The sequence below is a fragment of the Heptranchias perlo genome, chromosome 13, assembly GCF_035084215.1.
Source record: "Heptranchias perlo isolate sHepPer1 chromosome 13, sHepPer1.hap1, whole genome shotgun sequence".
In the NCBI taxonomy this organism is placed as follows: domain Eukaryota; kingdom Metazoa; phylum Chordata; class Chondrichthyes; order Hexanchiformes; family Hexanchidae; genus Heptranchias; species Heptranchias perlo.
In genome coordinates this window covers 13,278,570-13,299,420 of record NC_090337.1, presented here as the reverse complement: position 1 = coordinate 13,299,420, position 20,851 = coordinate 13,278,570, and the positions used below count along the sequence as shown (strand labels likewise).

Below are 20,851 nucleotides of genomic sequence, written 5' to 3'. Positions count from 1 at the left end.
CACAGGTGGATAGGGTGGTGAAGAAGGCATTCGGCATGCTTGGTTTCATTGGTCAGAACATTGAATGCAGGAGTTGGGATGTCTTGTTGAAGTTGTACAGGGCATTGGTGAGGCCACACTTGGAGTACTGTGTACAGTTCTGGTCACCCTATTATAGAAAGGATATTATTAAACTAGAAAGAGTGCAGAAAAGATTTACTAGGATGCTACCGGGACTTGATGGTTTGACTTACAGGGAGAGGTTAGACAGACTGGGACTTTTTTCCCTGGAGAGTAGGAGGTTAAGGGGTGATCTTATAGAAGTCTATAAAATAATGAGGGGCATAGATAAGGTCGATAGTCAAAATCTTTTCCCAAAGGTAGGGGAGTCTATAACGAGGGGGCATAGATTTAAGGTGAGAGGGGAGAGATACAAAAGGGTCCAGAGGGGCAATTTTTTCACTCAAAGGGTGGTGAGTGTCTGGAACGAGCTGCCAGAGGCAGTAGTAGAGGCGGGTACAATTTTGTCTTTTAAAAAGCATTTGGACAGTTACATGGGTAAGATGGGTATAGAGGGATATGGGCCAAGTGCAGGCAATTGGGACTAGCTTAGTGGTATAAACTGGGCGACATGGACATGTTGGGCCGAAGGGCCTGTTTCCATGTTGTAACTTCTATGATTCTATGATTCTATGATAAATGTGCATTGAATAAATTTCTGAGTTTGTATTAAAGTGCTGTGTATTAACTTTAGCAAGCGCTCCAAAAATTACTTGCGAGTAAAATGATGAAATGCACAATGCACAGATGAGGCACTAATACTGTACACCCCCCTTCCCCATGTTAATTGTCAATCAGCAATTAAAAGAAATTGTGCACATTTCCAACAGACTTCCTGGTTTCTCATATTGTATTAATTACTCTCGTTTCAATCTTGAGTTAAAAGAAACAGCGTGAGCAAGAAGAGTTTGTGTGCTCACCTGAGCTGCACATGGCTTATGGGTATTGGCATTAGGGGACTAAGCAGCACGGGTACAGCACACCATGCTGGACATGTTGGAGGAACAGGGGGAGACCATGGGGGTTAGAGAGGTTCATCTTTAGGAGAAGGACTTAAGAACATAAGAAATAGGAGCAGGAGTAGGCCATACGGCCCCTTGAACCTGCTCCACCATTCAATAAGATCATGGCTGATCTTCAACCTCAACTTCACTTTCCCACCCAATCCCCATATCCTTTGATTCCCCTAGAGTCCAAATCTTTGAGGACTCGGTACAGCCCAAGGCACAGAAAATACCACATACGTCAGCAACCAGGACCTCATCGAAGACCAGTGCATGAGAAGGCTGTGCCTCAGCAAAGATGCCACCTTTGACCTGCGTCAACTATTGCGACCATACCTGCCCTCAAGGTCCAACATGCAAACAGCACTATCTCAGGTACAGCGAAACAAAGCAAGGAGCATAAAAGAGTGATATGCACCTATCACAGCTGAGTGCATAGTAATACCTGTAGCATAAATAACAGACTGGCCTTTACCTGCACGTGGCCTTGAGGCTGCATGAACCCACCCATCACTCCAAAGCTACACAGAAGTTGTCCATTGGCAGCAGATGTTGCAAGGGCGGGGATGATGGTGTGGTAGGGCCGTTTTCCTGGTGCCAGGCAATTTGGGTGTCCAGAGCTCAGTGAAAAATTGAAGCCTCTGTTCTAAAACAAAAGTCAAAATAGTTATAATAATATTCATCTTTTTAAAAGAAAGAAAAAAAAGAAAGACTTGCATTTATATAGCACCTTTCACAACCTCAGGACCTCCCAAAGCGCATTACAGCCAATGAAACACTTTTGAAGTGTAGTCATTGTTATAATGTGGGAAACGCAACAGACAATTTACAGACAGCAAGGTCCCACAAACAGTAATGTGATAATGACCAGATAATCTGTTTTTTAGTGATATGGTTGAGGGATAAATATTGGCCAGGATACTGGGGAGAACTCCCCTGCCCTTCTTCAAAATGGTGCCATGGGATCTTTAATGTCCACCCGAGAGGGCAGACGGGGCTACGGTTTAACATTTCATCCGAAAGACAGCACCTCTGACAGTGCAGCACTCCCTCAGCTGTACTACACTGGGAGTGTCAGCCTAGATTATATGCTGAAGTGGGACTTGAACCCACAACCTTGAGCTACCACTGAGCCACGGCTGAACCTTATTACATCCAAATATCTCAAGAGTGAGTGAATTACTTGGAACTGCGGTGACTGTTCCCTGCAGGCAAATGCAGCAACCATCCAGGAAGGAAATCAATAACTGGTGAATGGTTGCTCTTGGTAAGACCAAATATATATTCCAAAATTTTCCTTGGATAAAAAAATGAGAAAAATGAATCAAGGCTACACAGTAGTTAGTGGAGGTGTTTTCTGCATAGTAACTGAGTGGTTCTGAGCCATTAGGATATCTTTTGCATAGTGGAGAAAATAAGTAATATTTCAAATAGACTGAGTTCAGTCTATTCCAGGTTTTAAACCATGAAATGCTTCAGTATTTAATAATGTTCAGTCTTCAACCAAAATTGATTGGTATTTGGCCTTTTGACTCACTCACCATAAAAGTTATAGTGAAGTTCCTCTTTCAGATTCCCCTGTTTTCTGATAGTGTGATAATGATGGCGCCCATGTGATAAGACTGGGAGAATTTAGCATTTGTTTGTGTGGTATCACAAGACACAAAGAAGTAAGAATTCCTCTGGTCGCTGTTCTGTGGCGACTTCGTAAGGGTGTTTTTGAGAGGATTTCCTTGCTTCAGTATTTCTTGGGGAGAGGGTTCAACTCAGTGGCACAGCATGGTGGAGCCCCAACGTTCTGCTGTGCCATCGAGTGGCAGAGTGTAACTGAACCCCTGTACAGTATGGCACGGGTCTCAGCCGAAGGGCACGGGTCTCAGTCCATGTTGGTGTTTATTCTCCACATGTAGTCCTAATTCCATGTGCTCACTCTATTTCCATATCCCTTTATCCCCCTTTCTTTCAACCAACTATCTAACCTATTCTTAAATGTTGACGTGGTCTCTGCCTCAATCACTAACTCCACTGGTGCATTCCACAGCCTCACAACCCTCTGTGTAAAAAAAACACATTTCTCCTGCTCTCTGTCCTAAATCTCTTACATTTAATCGTGCATCTGTGTCCTCTCATTCTAGACCTCTCAATGACTGGAAACAGGCTGTTTCTGCTAATCTGCCCCATCCCTTCATAATTTCAAACACCTCTGTGAAATCACCTCATAAACTCCTCTGTTCTAAAGAAAAGAGCCCTAATTTTTCAAGTGTGTCTTCATATTTGTATTTCCTGACACCAGGCAGCATCCCTGTGAATCTGCACGGTACCCTCTTTATTGCCTCAACATCTTTCCTGCAGTACGGAGCCCAAAACTGCACACAGTACTCCAACTGTGGTCGTACTAAGGTTTTATGTAGATTCACTATTACATCTCACATTTTTATAAGCTATGCCTCTATCCAAGATACGAGTCTACTAAATGTGCGTTCTGAGCACGCTGCTGTATAATAGCGAGACCTGGACCACCTACAGCAGGCATGAGTGAAGACTCAACTCTTTCTTTTGAAGAAAAGTTGAATGAATATTTGAAGCAGGGCTAAGGGGTCAACGCAATGCAGTGGGATTAGTTTTGGATTGTTCGACCAATGAGCCATCGCAGACACAATGGGCCGAATGGCCTCTTTCTATGGTTCTATGGTACCTCCCCTCTCAACCAGGGAAGGCACTTTTAATTTAAAAACTAAGGTGAAGGTCCAAGGCCTATAACACAATACATAGACACATTTAAGGGGAAGCTAGATAAGGACACGAGGGAGAAAGGAATAGAAGGATATGCTGATAGGGTTAGATGAAGAGGGGTGGGAGGGGGCTTGTGTGGAGCATAAAGACCAGCATAAATTAGTTGGGCTGAATGGCCTGTTTCTGTGCTGTAAATTCTATGTAATTATCAGGAATAGGTGCAGCCACCAAGAGGTGTGAGGGTGTGAAAGAAACATGGCCCAGCAAAAAAAAAAATTTGATATTGGTTACGTTCCTCTCTTCCCGCTCCCTCGTTCCAAATGACCGTGTTATGCTCCCAACTTTTGCTATGCGATTGTGCCTCTGCTGCCAAGGTTCAAGACAGTAATAAATCAAATGAGGTAAATCAAGGAGTAATCATTAGGCAATGCCTAAGGCTGGCGGAGGAGGGAAAAATAGATAATGTGTTCCACGGCTTTAAGGTCCTGGGCGCACATGAGCTAGAATAGGAGACCGAACCATGTATTTAATTACAACACAGCGAATGTAAGGAGGAGCAAGAGCATGTTGGACAGTGTAATTAGCTCAAGAGACACAAAGAAGGGGAAGGGAATGAAAATACTTAGATAAGTGAGTGTTTCACACTAAAGAAAAAGAAGCGATTTTGGGCTGGATTTTCGTCAATCTGCCCCTACACGGGCTTGAGGTGGACAGCCACCTGCCACCACCCCAACCTTTCCTTGAACCTGGGTTGGGAGTCATTGACTATACAGGGCGGGCCTCCACTGGAATCTACACCAGCAAGAGGGAAACCTACCATTGTCAGCCAGGAAACTCTGGGTGGTGCTGCAGCAGCTGAAGAGGAGATCACTTAAATGGGACAGAAGAGGCACGAAGATCGAAGAGAGATTTCTTTTGTCTAAGATGTCAGACTTGGCCAAGCCTAAAAAAGGTGAACGTTTGAGGCTTAAAGTGAGACCTGCTAACAGGCCCTCCCTCCAAAAGAGGCATCAGCAGGCTCTCCACCACTGACCCAGGGACTCCACCCCTCCCACCCCCACCACCCTGCCCTCTCCTGGAGTCAGCAGAGGAAGGCAGGGAAATGGGTCAGCTCAGCAGGCTCAGCCTTCCCGCTACTATTTACACCTGGTGGGTGGGAAACGGACGGGAGGAGGGGAGGGAGGAAAATAGTGGTTGGGTAGGAATACAGACCATTCTATCAGTTCGCCCCCCGCCCCCCACCACCACCACCCCCGCATTTTGCACCTGACTTAGAGCAGGATAGTGGGAGGTAAATCCAGGCCTGGTCTGGGGAGAATCTACGGTATTGATAAGACACAACAGGGGACAATGTCAAACTGATGTTTCCACTTGTGGGGGAGTTCAAAACTAGGGGCCATGAATATAAGATAGTCACTAATAAATCCAATAAGAAATTCAGGAGAAACTTCTTTACCCAGAGAGTGGTTAGAATGTGGAACTTGCTACCACATGAAATAATCGAGGCGAATAGCATTTAAGGGAAAGCTGGATAAACACACGAGGAAGAAAGAAATAGAAAGATATGCTGCTAGAGTTAGCTGAAGTAGGGTGGGAGAAGGCACATGTGGTGCAAAAACACTGGCATAGACCAGTTGGGACGAATGGCCTGTTTCTGTGCTGTGAATTCTGTGTAATACTCAGTCTTGCATTCAAGCATCATCAGTCAGACCCACTTACACTGTTAATGAATTCTTAGGCCCACTGCCAATGCATGGGTCACTTTTTCATGGGTCACCATTGCCTGTAATGCTTGAATGTGCTATCAGTAAACAGCGTACACAGCACTTCCCAGTAGCAGATAATTGCCCGTTGCTGCGATTAAAGGGTATGTGCGGTTCATTTTGTTGCTCACATGCAAGGCAAATCCACAGCCTTCTGGGACAAGTCCAGTGCCAAATTTGAAGTAGTTGCTGTTGATCAAAGAACAGGCACTTCCCTCTGCATCCACCGCTGTAAAGTAAACGGTGTCACTGCCGGCTTCACACGGGCTGCCATGGATATATTGACTGTTTGTCCTAACAATCCACAAGGGGCAAGGGAAGAAACAAGAAGTCACATGTAAAGGAGTCCAAAAGAAAGAAGTGAGAAATACATTTTTTTTAAAAATCAATTAAAGTTTATGACCCGTAAACTGAAATCAAAAACACATCCAAACGTTTGAAAAACTATTAATGAAGTTAAACCTAGCAGCAGATTAATAGAAGTAAAGAACAGTCTGATCAGGGCTCTCAAGCAGACACAAAGTATAAAGTCCAACATCATTTACAACTTGTTATTGTTGGGTCAATACATCATTTCCAATACATATCTCTTCTGCTTGGCTTCACTGTTGATACTGCTCCAAATGTCAAGACTTCCATCTAATTTAAATACATATACTTTAATCTAAGGTAAGCAATGGGCCCCTGACATTCACCGGCACCTCATTAAAATACTGGAGCACTGATAGATTAGTCTGTAAATAATCTGACTGTGCCTCCTTCCGTGCTGTAACCTTTCTATGATTCTATGAAATGAGTTTATGATTTAATTTGGGCATAAAATAAAAGGGATATTTGTACTTTGAATGGGGCAAAGCTGGGTGAGGTGTGAGAGCAGAGGGATTTGGAGGTTCAGGTTTATATAGGAACAGGAGTAGGCCATTCAGCCCCTCGAGCCTGTTCCGCCATTCAATGGCTGATCTGTACCTCAACTCCATTTATCCACCTTTGCTCCCTTACCTAACAAAAATCCATCGATCTCATCTTGAAAATTTCAATTGACCCCCAGCATCCACCTTTTGGGGGAGAGATTCAGATTTCCACTACCCTTTGTGGGCAAAGTGCTTCCTGATTGTATTCCTAAATGGCCTGGCTCTAATTTTAAGATTGTGCCCCCTTGTTCTGGATTGCCCCAACAGAAGAGATAGCTTTTCTGTATCTACCCTATCAAATCCTTATAACATTTTAACGATGTTGATTAGATCTCCCCTCAAACTTCTAAACTCAAGGGAATACAAGCCAAGTTTAAGCTACCAGTCTGCATAATTTAACCCTTTATTGATTAGTTTTTGTACCTGTGCACTAGCTTTTAGTGATTTGTGTACATGGACACCCAAATTCATTTGCTCCACCACAGTTCCTAGTTTCCTAGAAAATGTTCCGATTTATATTTCTTGGATTCAAAGTGGATCACCACAGTTCCCTTCATTGACCTCCATCTGTCTTAGTAATGCCCATTCACTTAGTGTATCTATGTCTTTTTCCTGCTCCCATCTGCACAACTTACTGTGTCTCTTAACTTAGTGTCATCTGCAAACTTGGATATACAACTCTCTATTCCTTCATCCAAGTCATTGATATACAAGGTGAAATGCTGAGGCCCTGGGGAAGACCACTGGTCACATCCTGCCAATTAGAATACATTCCCATTATCCCCACTTTCTGTCTCCTACCGCTCATCCAATTACCAATCCGTGTCACAAGACTACCTCCAATACCGAGCGCTTTCATTTTTGCTAATAATCTCTTCTGCAGAACTTTATCAAATGCCTTATAGAAGTCCATATAGACAACATCCATAGACACTCCCCTATTCACCATACCCTTCACATCTCCAAGTTGACTCTCTTTGATCAGCTCATACTTGTCCAGTTACTCAGTTACTCTGTCCCTGATGGTAGATTCCAGTAACTTCCCCACAAATAATGTTAAAATGATGGGCATGTAGTTTCCTGGTTTCTCCCTCCCTCCCATCTTAAATAATAGAGTGACATTCGTAATTTTCCAATCTAAAAGGCACAATTCCCAAATCTTGAGAGCTTTGGAAAATTATGACTAATGTATCTGCAATTTCCTCACCTATTTCTTTTAATATCCTGGGGTAGAAATCATCAGGTCCTGGAGATTTGTTTATTTTATGTCTCATTATTTTCTCCATTACCATTTTATTAAAACTTGTATTAAATCCAGTTCCTTGCCTTGACTTAATTTTAGGTTCCCTTGTGCTGCTACTTTGTCCTCTTCCTCTACTGTGAACACGGATACAAAGTATTAATTTAACAAGCCTGCCACTCCTTTATTGTCTATCATAGTCTCACCTGCATCTGTCTTTAATGGGCCCACATTCCCCTTTCTCTTTCTCTTAATATATTTCTAAAAACTTTTACTGTTAATGTCCCTTGCAAGTTTTTTTTATATTCCCCTTTTGCACCTCATTACTTTATATTCCTTTGTTGCTTTTCATGGCTCTCCCAGTCTGCTGGATTTGCCCCTTTCCTTCCATATGTGTAAGCCTTTTCTCTTAGCTTGATACTGCCACTTATCTCAATTGTTGACCACGATTGTTTAACTATGCAAGTAGAGCTTTTACCTTCTATGGGTATATACTGCTTTTGATTTGTACCAAATAGTTTTTTTGTCTGTCGGTTTACCCATTGACAGTTCAGCCCAGTTTACTGCAGTTAATTTATTTCTCACCCTTTTTGAAGTTTGCTTTACTTAAATTTAAAACCTTGGTTTGTGACTCTCCTTTCTCCTTCTGAAACCTAACATCAAATTCAATCATATTATGGTCACTATTCGCAAAATGTTCCCTTACCGTCAGATTGTTAACTAATTCTGGTTCATTGCTCATCACTAAATCTAGTATAGCCTGTTCCCTTGGTGGTTCTAAAACTTATTGTTCTAGAAAACTGTCCTGAATATATTCTGGAAAGTCATTGCCTTTATTGCTTGAGCTATTCTGCTTCTCCCAGTCTATGTGAAAATCAAAATCTCCCATTATAACCATATTGTTTTTTTACTATAAGCTTCTCTGATCTCCGTATTTATACATCCCCCCACTACATCACTAGTATCAGGAGGTCTGTAGACAACTCCTACTGGAGTCCTGATCCTTTGCTGTTCCTTAAATCTAACCATTGTGTTTCCACCACCAGATCACCCTTACTGAAATTCTTTGTTTCTACTGTTATAATTGTGTCTTTAACAATATTACTACTCCACCTTCTATCCCAATTTCCCTGTCCCTTCCCAATTTGCCTGTTCTTTCCCTATTTCCCTGTACTTTTTTCAAAGATCTTATAGCCTGGAATATTTAGCTCCCAGTCATGCCCAGCTTGTAGCCAGTAATGGCTACTACATCATACCTTTTAAGTTGAGACATTAAAGGCAGCATCTCAAATGGATAAGGCTATAAAAATAGCCAACAGAATACTGGGTTTTATGGCAAGAGGTATACAATATAAAAATCGAGATGTTCTGGTGAATCTATATAAAACCTTGGTAAGACCATAGTTGGAGCACGGTGTGCAGATTTGGGCAGCACACTGCAGGAAGGATGTTCAGGCAATAGAAAGGGTATACTAGGATGCTGCCTGGTATGAAAAAATACAAATACAAAGGAAGACTTGAAAAATTGGGGCTGTTTTCATTAGTACAAAGGACATGAAGGGGTGATTTGTTAGAGGTATTTAAAATTATGAAGGGATGGGACAGAGTAGATAGAAACAAATTGTTGATAAGTGGCTGAGGACCTAGAACAAGGGAACAGGGTTAGATACAGGGTTAATGGATGGGATTTAGGACAGAGAGCGGGAGAAACCTTTTGACACAGGAGGTTGTGAGGCTTTAGAATGCACTACTGGAATTAGTGATTGAAGCAGAGGCCATGTCAACGTTTAAGATAGATTAGATAGGCGGTTGAAGGAAATAAGGGGATATGGGAACAGAGTGGGAAATATGGGACCAGGACTACCATCATATGAAGGATCAACACCAACACAGACTAGTTGGACCAAACACCTGTTTTCATGTTGTAATTTCTACGTAATTTAGGCTTTTTTTTAGGAAAATGAATAAACGTTTTTCCTGCCCAATTATGTTTACAGCCCTTCTTTTATTTCCAAATCCACTTTATATTAATATTCAGAAAACAGTATCTTTATATTAATAAGAAGAAAAGAGCACAGAATGAGGAAAGGCCATTTGCACCATCATGCCCATTCCTTCTCCACTATATTATATTCTCTAAATCATAGACCCTGGCCAATCATTGCAATGTCAAGACTGAAGGCTAGATTAAGATGGTTGAATGCTACACAAGACACACTGTGCTGCTGGGTCTTGAGAGGGGAGGAGGGGGTGAGGTAAAGGCTTGTCACCTGTAGAGTGCAACTGCGGGGGGGATCAAGTTTCTGAATTTTCATGTGATAATCTTTGAGGCTTGGGGAGTTTTTATGCAGAATCTTCCCTCAGAAGATTAAATAGGTGAGGTAAATTGCAAGATAATGTCGACTGTATATGGTCTATATTGTGGAGATGGTTCCATAGTTCATGTTCTTACCCAACTTATTTAATCTCCTGATAGAAAGTTCTGGAAAATTACTCATCTATCCCCAGTGGCAAAACTCCATCTAACTCCACTGGTATGAAAAGGACATCAACCACACCTTTATAAGCTAGCTAGTTCTTCCCTTCACTGACAATGCAATCAGGAATCTGTTTAAAGAACAAACAATATTCCCCTGTTATCTACAGAAGGTCTAAATTGCATTAACGTTAATCTTAATATTAATTAACCATGTGATTTCGAACAGGGCAGCTAATGTGGAGATTCCCTCTTTAAGGCAATGAAGTTCAATTCCACCAAAACATGGAAACCCTTGAATGTCAAGCCTCACCTTTGCATGTTGATGATCTCCGAGCGTTGCTTACTGTAACATTTAGACAGCAGTTCTTCCACGGGCGCTTTGATCTTGGCTGGATCAGCACAGAACCAGAAACTGTCAGAGAAGCTGAGCTTTAGTGCCTCAGTCAGCAGGTGAATGTAATCTGCACTGTTGTGGCCCATTTCTGGAAACGGAGAAGAAGGAAGGAGTGAATCGCAGCTGTTTTTTTGTATCTGACTCTATTCAGAGTGTTTTCCCTCTCGTACCTCTGGCTGAGTCCCCAAGCAGAATTTTTTTGCCCGAGTTAAGCCAAGTTTTCTGGCATTATGCAGGTGGGAGCAGAAAATAGGGATGGGGACCCAGGGGTCCCTACCAGTGCGTCCCCGACCATTTTTGCATCCGTACCAATCTTCAGGAGACCTGGACGTGTCCGCCCAGATAAGGCAGTAATGGCAGGGTGACATCGTTACAAATTCAGGTCTACTGTAGATAAAGAAAGACTTGCAATTATACGGCACCTTTCATGATCTCAGGACGTCCCAAAGTGCTTTATAGCCAATGAGGCACTTTAGATGTGTAATCACTGTTGTAATGTAGGAAATGCGGCAGCCAATTTGCACACAGCATGATCCCACAAACTGCGATGAGATAATGACCAGATTATCTGTTATAGTGACGTTTGGTTGAGGGATAAATATTGGCCAGGACACTGGGAGAACTCTCCTGCTCGTCTTCAAATAGTGCCACAGGTTCTTTTACGTTCACCTGAGAGGTCAGACGGAGCCTCGGTTTAACGTCTCCTCCGAAAGAGGACACCTCCGACAGTGCAGCACTCCTTCAGTACTGCAATGACGTGTCAGCCTGGATTACGTGCTCAAGTCTCTGGAGTAGGACTTGAACTCACAACCTTCTGACTCAATGGTGAGAGTGCTACCCACTGAGCCACGGCTGACAGGTCCTCATGTTCAGTGGCATCAGTCACTCCCGTTGACTCTCACTGCCCTATATCTACTTGCACGATACCACAGCTCAGGGGTATAACAATACCCCCAGTGACCTGAATCGGATATTTTGTCTTTTGCACATGTATTTCTTTAATCTCTTTAAAGGCGGATCGAGAAAATACTTTCTGAGGTGAGGCCTAATACGAATCGACAAGCTGCTCCATTTCACAGTAAGGTGAATATACGGAACAACAGTTATGATCAGAACTCACTTATTCCCTCAGCTTCATTTCACTTCTCATACATAAAGAAAATAATGAACCTGCCACAATATTCCACATTGGTGGACTGGATTTTTATTGCTCCACCATTGGCTGTCGCTGCCTAGGCCTTAAGTTTTCAAATTCCCTCCTTAAACCTCTCCACCTCAAGTGATTTTGCCTCAGTAATGGGGGGCGGGGAATTGCGGGGGGGGGGGGTAGTTTGCACATACAACTATTACAACCAGCAAAAGAAGAGGTTTTTCTCCCATCAATCTAGGCTGGCTTCAAACACAGCCCATTGTGTAAATGCAGCAGACATAATGGCAGCGGTTAGTAATAATACAAAAGGATAAACACCAACAAGGCCTGAAAAAGGTTATAAACTACTATGGTATATATATTACATAAAAAAGGATGTCTGCTGTCCATTGTGGTATTGAATCATATAGAGCAGGTTCAACCCTTGGCCGACGCTGCAGTAGCTGGTATCAGCCTTCAAAAGGTATTGCACCTGTGTGTATTTGCAATTGGCCTCAGTACCCCTGGGCTGAGGAAGAGGTTCCCATGTTCGATCACCGTCCAATGGCTACTGCTGGAAAGTGCAAAAGAGGGTGAGGACAGGATCTGGTTCGGCTGTGATGCACCCGACAGTTAAGTATTCTTTTGACACTCATTGACTAGGCTTGCTGCCTATTGCCATTTTTCCTTCCCTCCAAATTCCTCCCTTCGTAATTAGACACATTTCTTGGACACCAGCCATCCTTAGCATCGTGAAGAATGACCATCTGGACAATGTGGCAATGGGTGGCTGGTGCCCAAGAACCAGTGCCTGAGCAGGAACAGGAAAAACTGGAGATTAGTGCGTTCTAGTCTGTACAACACTCTTGGGATCGGACAATGGTGAAAGTGCTGCAGCTTCATGCTCAGTCCAAAACTCAAACCCATCCTGTGTTACAACCTCCAAGACATCACTTATTATCCATTTCCTATTACTGAATAATATTTCATGGTGACCATTTTAAGTCTGATTCTGCAATCGGGTGCACCAAAGTAGGAATGGCTCTCACAAGGAGTGCAGTTCAGGGATTCGCAAGTCTCCAGCTTCTGTCACTCTTGAAGATTTCAGTCTCCTACCTTTGATGTTAAAGTTCTCCAGCATGTTTAAGGCCATCAGAGCTGTGATTCCCTGTCCATTTGGAGGAAGCTCCCAGATCCTCACACCCTAAAGTAAGAGGGGCATTGAAATAGACAATGAGAAACTTTTGCAACTTGTTTTTTTTTAATCATTCAAGTAAATCTCTTGACCCTGCCAAGTAAAATGTTTTTTAAATTATAGAACCAGCTAGTCCGGTAGCATAACCAATAAAGTGATCACTGTGTCTATGGATCTCTTATGGATGAGTACATACATCTATATAATCTATATATTGGATTAAAACTTTTATGTCTGCGTGTCCTTCCTATTAACTTTTGCCACTATAAATTTCTATGTCCAAAGGTGGATAAATGGAGTTGAGATAAATGGAGTACAGATCAGCCATTGAATGACGCAACTGGCTCGAGGGGCTGAATGGCCTACTTCTGTTCCTATGTTCCTAGGAGGCAGTATTAACAGAATGACAAGTTTATATATGCAGTTTCCATTATAAGTGAAGACATAGGAATTTAGAGTGGAAATGTAAAAAAAAGGATAGAGTGTATGCCTTTAAAATGGGAAATGAATTATAAGATATTAAGGGGAACGGATAGGGTGGATAGAGAGAAACTATTTCCGCTGGTTGGGGATTCTATGAGTAGGGGGCACAGTCTAAAAATTAGAGCCAGACCTTTCAGGAGCGAGATTAGAAAACATTTCTACACACAAAGGGTTGTAGAATTTTGGAACTCTCTTCCGCAAACGGCAACTGATACTAGCTCAATTGCTAAATTTAAATGTGAGATAGATAGCTTTTTGGCAACCAAAGGTATTAAGGGATATGGGCCAAAAGCAGGTATATGGAGTTAGATCACAGATCAGCCATGATCTTATCAAATGGCAGAGCAGGCACGAGGGGCTGAATGGCCTACTCCTGTTCCAATGTTCCTCTCCACACCCTGGTCCAATTATCTCCCACTTCACCTGAAGACTACACTTGGTTTTGACTCTCATGTCAACACCACAAAGGTCAATTAGTGTCATGTTAACTGTTAATCACTGATTTTACACTTCTCATCAATTGTTCATAAAACTGATATGCAGTGTCAGTAAGATTGTTCATACAATCTTATTGATTGATAAGATTACAATTTGTTCTGTCAAATGTATATACAATCACGACAAATATTGCACCATTGCCATTTCCTGCAATACATTTCAGTACTTGTTCTTAGCAAGAGGAGGCAAGATAATGACAACAGGTTAAAACATTGTAGCAGATATTTTCCACTGTGCGTTAGGTTTAACAAATTCATAATCACATTTGCAAGCAACACATTTACAAATCTGACACTAACTAAATGCACAGGGAACATCTTTCCATTTGACAGAACCATAGAACCATAGAAAAGATACAGCACAGAAGGGGACCATTCAGCCCATTGTGTCCATACCGGCTCGAAGAACAACCAGGTGCCCATTCTAATTCCACCTTCCAGCACCCGGTCCGTAGCCCTGCAGCTTACAGCATTTTAGGTGCAGGTCCAGGTACTTTGTAAAAGAGTTGAGGGTCCCTGCCTCTACCACCAATTTGGGCAGCAAATTCCATACACCCACCACCCTCTGGGTAAAAATGTTTTACCTCATGTCCCCTCTAATCCTTCCGCCAATCAGCTTAAATCTATGTCCTCTAGTTCTTGAACTCTCCCTAGGGGAAACAGGTACTTCCTGTCTACTCTATCTGGGCCCCTCATAATTTTGTACACCTCAATCAAGTCTTCCCTCAGCCTCCTCTGCTCCAAGGAAAACAACCCCAGCCTATCCAATCTATCCTCGTAGATGCAATTTTCAAGCCCTGGCAACATTCTTATAAATCTTCTCTGCACTCTCTCCAGGACAATTACGTTCTTCCTGTAATGTGGTGACCAGAACTGCGCACAATACTCCAGCTGTGGCGTTACCAGTGTTTTATACAGTTCCATCATTACATCCCTGCTTTTGTATTCTATACCTCGGCTAATAACGGAGAGCATTCTGTATGCCTTCTTCACAACCTTATCTACCTGTACTGCCATAGAGTCATAGAGTCATAGAGTTATACAGCACGGATAGAGGCCCTTCGGCCCATCGTGTCCGCGCCGGCCATCAGCCCTGTCTACTCTAATCCCATATTCCAGCATTTGGTCCGTAGCCTTGTATGCTATGGCATTTCAAGTGCACATGCACTCCAAGGTCTCTCACTTCCTCTACCCCTCTCAATATAATCCCGTTTACTGCGTATTCCCTTTTACTGTTTTCCCTCCCTAAGTGCATTACCTCACACTTCTCCGGGTTGAACTCCATTTGCCACTTTTCTGCCCATTCCACCAACCCATTGATATCTTCTTGGAGTCTACAGCTATCCTCTTCACTATCAACTACATGGCCAATTTTTGTGTTGTCTGCAAATTTGCCAATCATGCCCCCTACATTCAAGTCTAAATCATTAATATATACCACAAACAGCAAGGGACCCAACAATGAGCCCTGTGGCACACCACTGGAAACGGATTTCCATTCGCAAAGACAACCATCGACTTTTATCCTTTGTTTCCTATTACTGAGCCAATTTTGGATCCAATTCGCCACATTTCCCTGTATCCCATGGGCTTTTACCTTTCTGACCAGTCTGCCATGTGAGACCTTGGCAAATGCCTTACTAAAATCCATGTAGACAACATCCACTACACTACCCTCATCAATCCTCCTCGTCACTTCCTCAAAGAATTCAATCAGATTTGTAAGGCATGACCTTCCCTGAACAAATCCATGCTGACTATCCCGAATTAAACCATGCCTTTCCAAGTGACAGTTTATCCTATCTCTCAGTATTGATTCTAATAGTTTGCCCACCAACGAGGTAAGACTGACCGGCCTATAATTGTTCGGCCTTTCCCTCGTACTCTTTTTAAACAATGGTTCTATGTTTGCAGTCTTCCAGTCCTCCGGTACCTCCCCTGTATCTAGTGAGGATTGGAAAATGATCCTCAGAGCATCCGTTATTTCCTCCCTGGCTTCCTTCAATAGTCTAGGAATCAATCCACCCGGCCCTGGTGACTTATCAATTTTCAAGGATTCCAGTCCCTCGAGTACTTCCTCTCTCGTTATGTTTACCTTATCCAATATTTCACACCTCTCCTCTTTAACTACTATGTCCGGATCATCCCTTTCCTTTGTGAATACAGAGACAAAATATTCATTTAAAACCCTACCCACATCCTCTGCTTCTACACACAAGTTACCCTTATCATCCCTGATAGGTCCCACCTTTTCCTTAGCTATCCTCTTGTTCTTAATGTACTGTTAAAACACCTTTGGGTTTTCTTTAATCTTACTAGCTAATATTTTTTCATTCCCTCTCTTTGCTTTCCTTATTTCCTTTTATACTCCTCTCGGCTTTCTGCAGTATTTAGTTTTCTGTGACAGTCATAAGCTTTCTTTTTCTGCTTTATCTTGCCCCGTATACTTCTACACACCCAGGGGGCTCTAGATTTGGCAGTGCCACCCTTTTTCTTTGAAGGGACGTGTCTGCCTTGTACCCGTAGAATTTCACTTTTTAGTGCCTCCCACTGGCTTGCCACTGATTTCTCCTCAAGTAGTTGTGTCCAGTCAACTTCTGCCAAATTACCTTAGTTCTGTAAAATTTGCTTTCCCCCAATTTAAAACGTTTACTCCTGATTTAACTCTGTCCTTTTCCATAATAATGCTAAAACTAACTGAATTGTGGTCACTATCCCCAATATGGTCACCCACTGTCACTTCACCCACTGGCCCATCTCCATTTCCCAGGACTAAATCTAGAATTGCATCCCCTCTTGTTGGGCTCGTCACTTACTGGCTAAAATAGTTCTCCTGGACATCGATCAAGAATTTTGCACCCTCTGTGCCCCTCACATTGTTTGAATCCCAGTTGATGTTAGGGTAGTTGAAGTCCCCTACTATTATTGCCCTCTTATTTTTGCACTCAGAAATTTGCCTGCATATTTGTTCTTCTATCTCCCTTCCGCTATTCGGGGCTCTATAGTACAATCCTAGTAGTGTGACTGCCCTTTTTTTATTTCTTAGCTCAACCATATGGCCTCGATTGATGATCCATTTAGCATATCATCCCTTCTCACAACTGTAAATGATTCTTTAACCAATAATGCTACCCTCCTCCTTTTTTTAATCACCCACTCTATCCTGCCTGAAAACTCTATATCCAGGGATATTAAGCTGCCAATTATCCCCCTCTTTAAGCCAGGTTTCCGTTATAGCAACGATATCATGCTGCCATGTGTCTATCTGTGCCCTTAGCTCGTCTGCTTTGTTTGTAATATTCCTTGCATTGAAGTATATACCCTTTAACCCCGTCAAATTCCTGTGCTGAACACTATTTAACCTTTACTTATTTTGCCTTTCTGAGTCGCTAACTACACCACTAACTGCTTTTCTACTTCCTGTTTCCTGGTCTGAATTTGTCCTATCTGTACCTGCCCTTTGGTTCCCATCCCCCTGCCATACTAGTTTAAACCCTCCCCAACAGAACTAGCAAATGCCCCCGCGAGGATATTGGTCCTGGTTCTGCTTGGGTGCAACCTGTCCAGCTTGTACAGGTCCTGCCTTTCCCAGAATCGGTCCCAATGCCTCAGGAATTTAAACCCCTCCCTCCTACACCATCTCTCAAGCCACGCATTCATCTGGTCTATTCTCCTATTTCTGCTCTCGCTAGCACATGGCACTGGGAGTAATCCTGAGATTACTACCTTAGAGGTCCTGCTTTTTAATTTATTTCCTAACTCCCTATATTCTGCTTGCAGGACCTCATCCCTTTTTTTTTTAACCGATGTCGTTGGTACCGATATGGACCACGACCTCTGGCTGTTCACCCTCCCCCTTCAGAATGTCCTGCAGCCGCTCCATGACATCCTTAACCCTAGCACCAGGGAGGCAACATACCATCCTGGAGTCACGTCTGCGGCCGCAGAAACGCCTATCTGTTCCCCTTACGATGGAATCCCCTATCACTATTGCTCTCCCATTCTTTTTCCTCCCCTCCTGTGCAGCTGAGTCACTTGTGATGCCACGGTCTTGGCTCTTGCTGCATTCCCCTGATAAGCCATCTCCCCCAACAATATCCAAAGCGGTATATCTGTTTGAGAGGGAGATGGCCCCAGGGGACTCCTGGTCTACCTGCCTAGTCCTTTTACTCTGCCTGGCGGTCACCCATTTCCTTTCTGCCTGCGTAATCTTTACCTGCGGTGTGACCACCTCACTGAACGTGCTATCCACGATAATCTCAGCATCGCGGGTGCTCCACAGCGAATCCACCCGCAGCTCCAGCTCCGAAAGTCGGTTAGCCAGTAGCTGCAGCTGGACACACTTCCTGCACACATGGTCGCCAGGGACACCGGTAGTGTCCATGACTTCCCACATAACGCAGGAGGAGCATATCACGGGTGCGAGCTCTGCTACCATGACTTGCCTTAGATTAAGCTCGTTAGTTACTCCCTTTAAGGAGTTTACTCCTTTAAATTACTCTTAATTTAGAGAATGTTAACTACACTAGGGACCTTGATCTGTGCTATATCTGGCCAAGCATAGTTCACCACATGAACTCCCCACAGTTATTCCCCATCTTGATTATCAATAAAAAGAAACATAAATTAAGGCACTTACTTTATAGTCTGTGAAGATTGGTGTAACTTCTGTGCTGGTGTGCTCCTTCAGGTCATCTAGATTCATAACTCCGCCATTCTTCTGAATGATGTTTACGACGGCTCTTGCTATTCTTCCCTCATAGAACCCTTTCTTTCCAAACTGAGCCAACTCCTTCACAAGAAACATAATACACACGTGCCTCAGAAACTTTCTGAGAAAAAAAGTATTCAAAAAAGAAGCCAGATTCCTGATTCAGCAGGAAGGACATCAGTATTGCTTACTCATTGCCCAAGGACCAAAATCCTAACCGATGCCTGGCTCAATGGCCACTCCCAGAAGCACTGCAGCAAGGATAGGTCGACCAGCGATGGGACAGGATATGCAACTCCCCATACGGTGAGCTTCTGATTTCAATCATGCTACTGTGGGCAGTTGCCAAGCAGAAGCAGGAACTTCCCAAAAAGAAGAGGGAAATAGAACTACAGGACTAACAGTGCTATTTTTAAATGTCTCTTTCAGCTGTCATATGGAAGGTGAGATAATCCTGCCTGCTAATACCATTTTCTTGTCATCTTCTGTTGGGACAGCAAGAGAAAGAGGAAAGAACATTAATTTATTCACCTGTCCTTCTTTCAATTTAGTATACTGTATTCGCTGCTCACAATGCAGTCTCCTCTCATTGGGGAGACCAAACGCAGATTGGGTGATCGCTTTGCTGAACACCTCCGTTCAGTCCGCAAGCGTGACCCTGACCTTCCGGTCACTTGCCATTTTAATTCTCTATCCCACTCCCACTCTGACCTCTCTACCTTCAGCCTCCTACACTATTCCAATGAAGCTCAACGGAAGCTCAAGGAACAGCTTTCGATCAGGCACTTTACAACCTTCCAGACTCAACATTGAGTTCAACAACTTCAGATCATAACCACTGCTCCCATTTTTTCGGACAGAAGGTGCTGCTAATGATTCTGATGTTGACATATACAGCTCCTCTAGACCCATCTTTTGTTTCTTAACTTGTCCCATTACCACCCTCCTTGTCTTGCACCATCATCCCTTTTGTCATTTAATCACTCCCACCCTCCATCCTATTACAGACCTTCCCTTTTGTTCTTTCCTCCCCCTCCCTCCCACCTTTCTCCTGGCTCTGCACTTGCCTATAAACTGTTTAATCTCTAACTTCTTCAAGTTCTGATGAAAGGTCATCGACCTGAAACCTTAACTCGGTTTCTCTCTCCACAGATGCTGCCTGACCTGATGCGGCATTTTCTGTTTTTATTTCAGATTTCCGGCATTCGCAGTATTTTGCTTTTGTAACATTAAATCCCAGCTCACTCAACATCCCATAGACCAGCAGGCTGTGAATAAAAGTCAAAAGTTACATGAAGCAGAAAGCCTGTCAAGGGATATAGATAAATAGAAGGTGGACCACAAATGGCTCCTGGGCGGCAATGTACCACTGATGTAGAGCAATACAAGGCTTGATACCAATGGCAAGACAGAGATAAAAATGGTCGATTAACGTCATGAACAAGGATCTAAATGTTAGCTGGGTTGAACAGCAGTTTCACATTCTTGTTACATAATCTTTTGTGGGAATTTAGTGCTGATGAAGATGAAGGTCAGCAGTGCTGGGGTAAAAAACAATATTAATTTCAGGTTCCTGGTTTCAGCATCAAGTATCCCCAAGACAGGTATGGCACCATTAAGTGTTGAGTAAAACTCCCTCTGCTTTGCCCCAATAACCTGCTTCAGCCTAACTTCAAAAGAGCAGTTCTACTGAATCCAATGTGACATCTTAAGAGTACTGTGCACAGTTCTGGTCTCCATATTATAAAAAGGATGTGGAGGCACTGGAGTAGTTGCAAAAAAGATTTACAAGGATGAGACCAGAACTTAGAGGTTACACCTATCAGGAAAGACTGAACAGGCTGGGGCTCTTTTCTCTAGAAAAGAGAAGGTTGAGAGGTGACCTGATAGAGGTCTTTAAGATTATGAAGGGGTTCAATAGGGTAGACGCAGACAAATGTTTCCACTTGTGCATTAGTCCAAAATTAGGGGCCATAAACATAAGATAGTCACCAATAAATCCAATAGGGAATTCAGAAGGAACATCTTTACCCAGAGAGTGGTTAGAATGTGGAACTCGCTACCACATGGAGTAGTTGAGGTGAATAGCATAGATGCATTTAAGGGGAAGCTAGATAAAAGCACATGAGGGAGAAAGGAATAGAAGGTTATGTTGATAGGGTTGGATGAAGAGGGGTGGGAAGGGTCTCACATGGAGCATAAACACCGGCATGGACTAGCTCGGCCAAATGGTCTGTTTCTGTGCTGTAAATTCTATGTAATTTCTATACCCA

The 20,851-nt window shown here is 43.1% G+C and overlaps 1 protein-coding gene across 2 annotated transcripts in view; it reads right to left on the bottom strand.

Annotated features, from left to right (window-relative positions):
- The window catches only part of LOC137331296 (glutathione hydrolase-like YwrD proenzyme), a 58,882-nt gene that overhangs the window by 16,907 nt on the left and 21,124 nt on the right, over positions 1 to 20,851 (bottom strand). For both annotated transcript variants that reach the window (XR_010965420.1, XM_067995005.1), the window contains exons 6-10: positions 18,507 to 18,659; positions 12,809 to 12,896; positions 10,480 to 10,651; positions 5,671 to 5,833; positions 1,519 to 1,689 (exon numbers count right to left, since the gene is read on the bottom strand). Coding sequence is in view for 1 of the 2 variants with exons in the window: in XM_067995005.1 (XP_067851106.1) it covers positions 1,519 to 1,689; positions 5,671 to 5,833; positions 10,480 to 10,651; positions 12,809 to 12,896; positions 18,507 to 18,659 (747 nt within the window). In the remaining variant the exon portion in view is untranslated. The remainder of the gene's footprint in view (positions 1 to 1,518; positions 1,690 to 5,670; positions 5,834 to 10,479; positions 10,652 to 12,808; positions 12,897 to 18,506; positions 18,660 to 20,851) is intronic.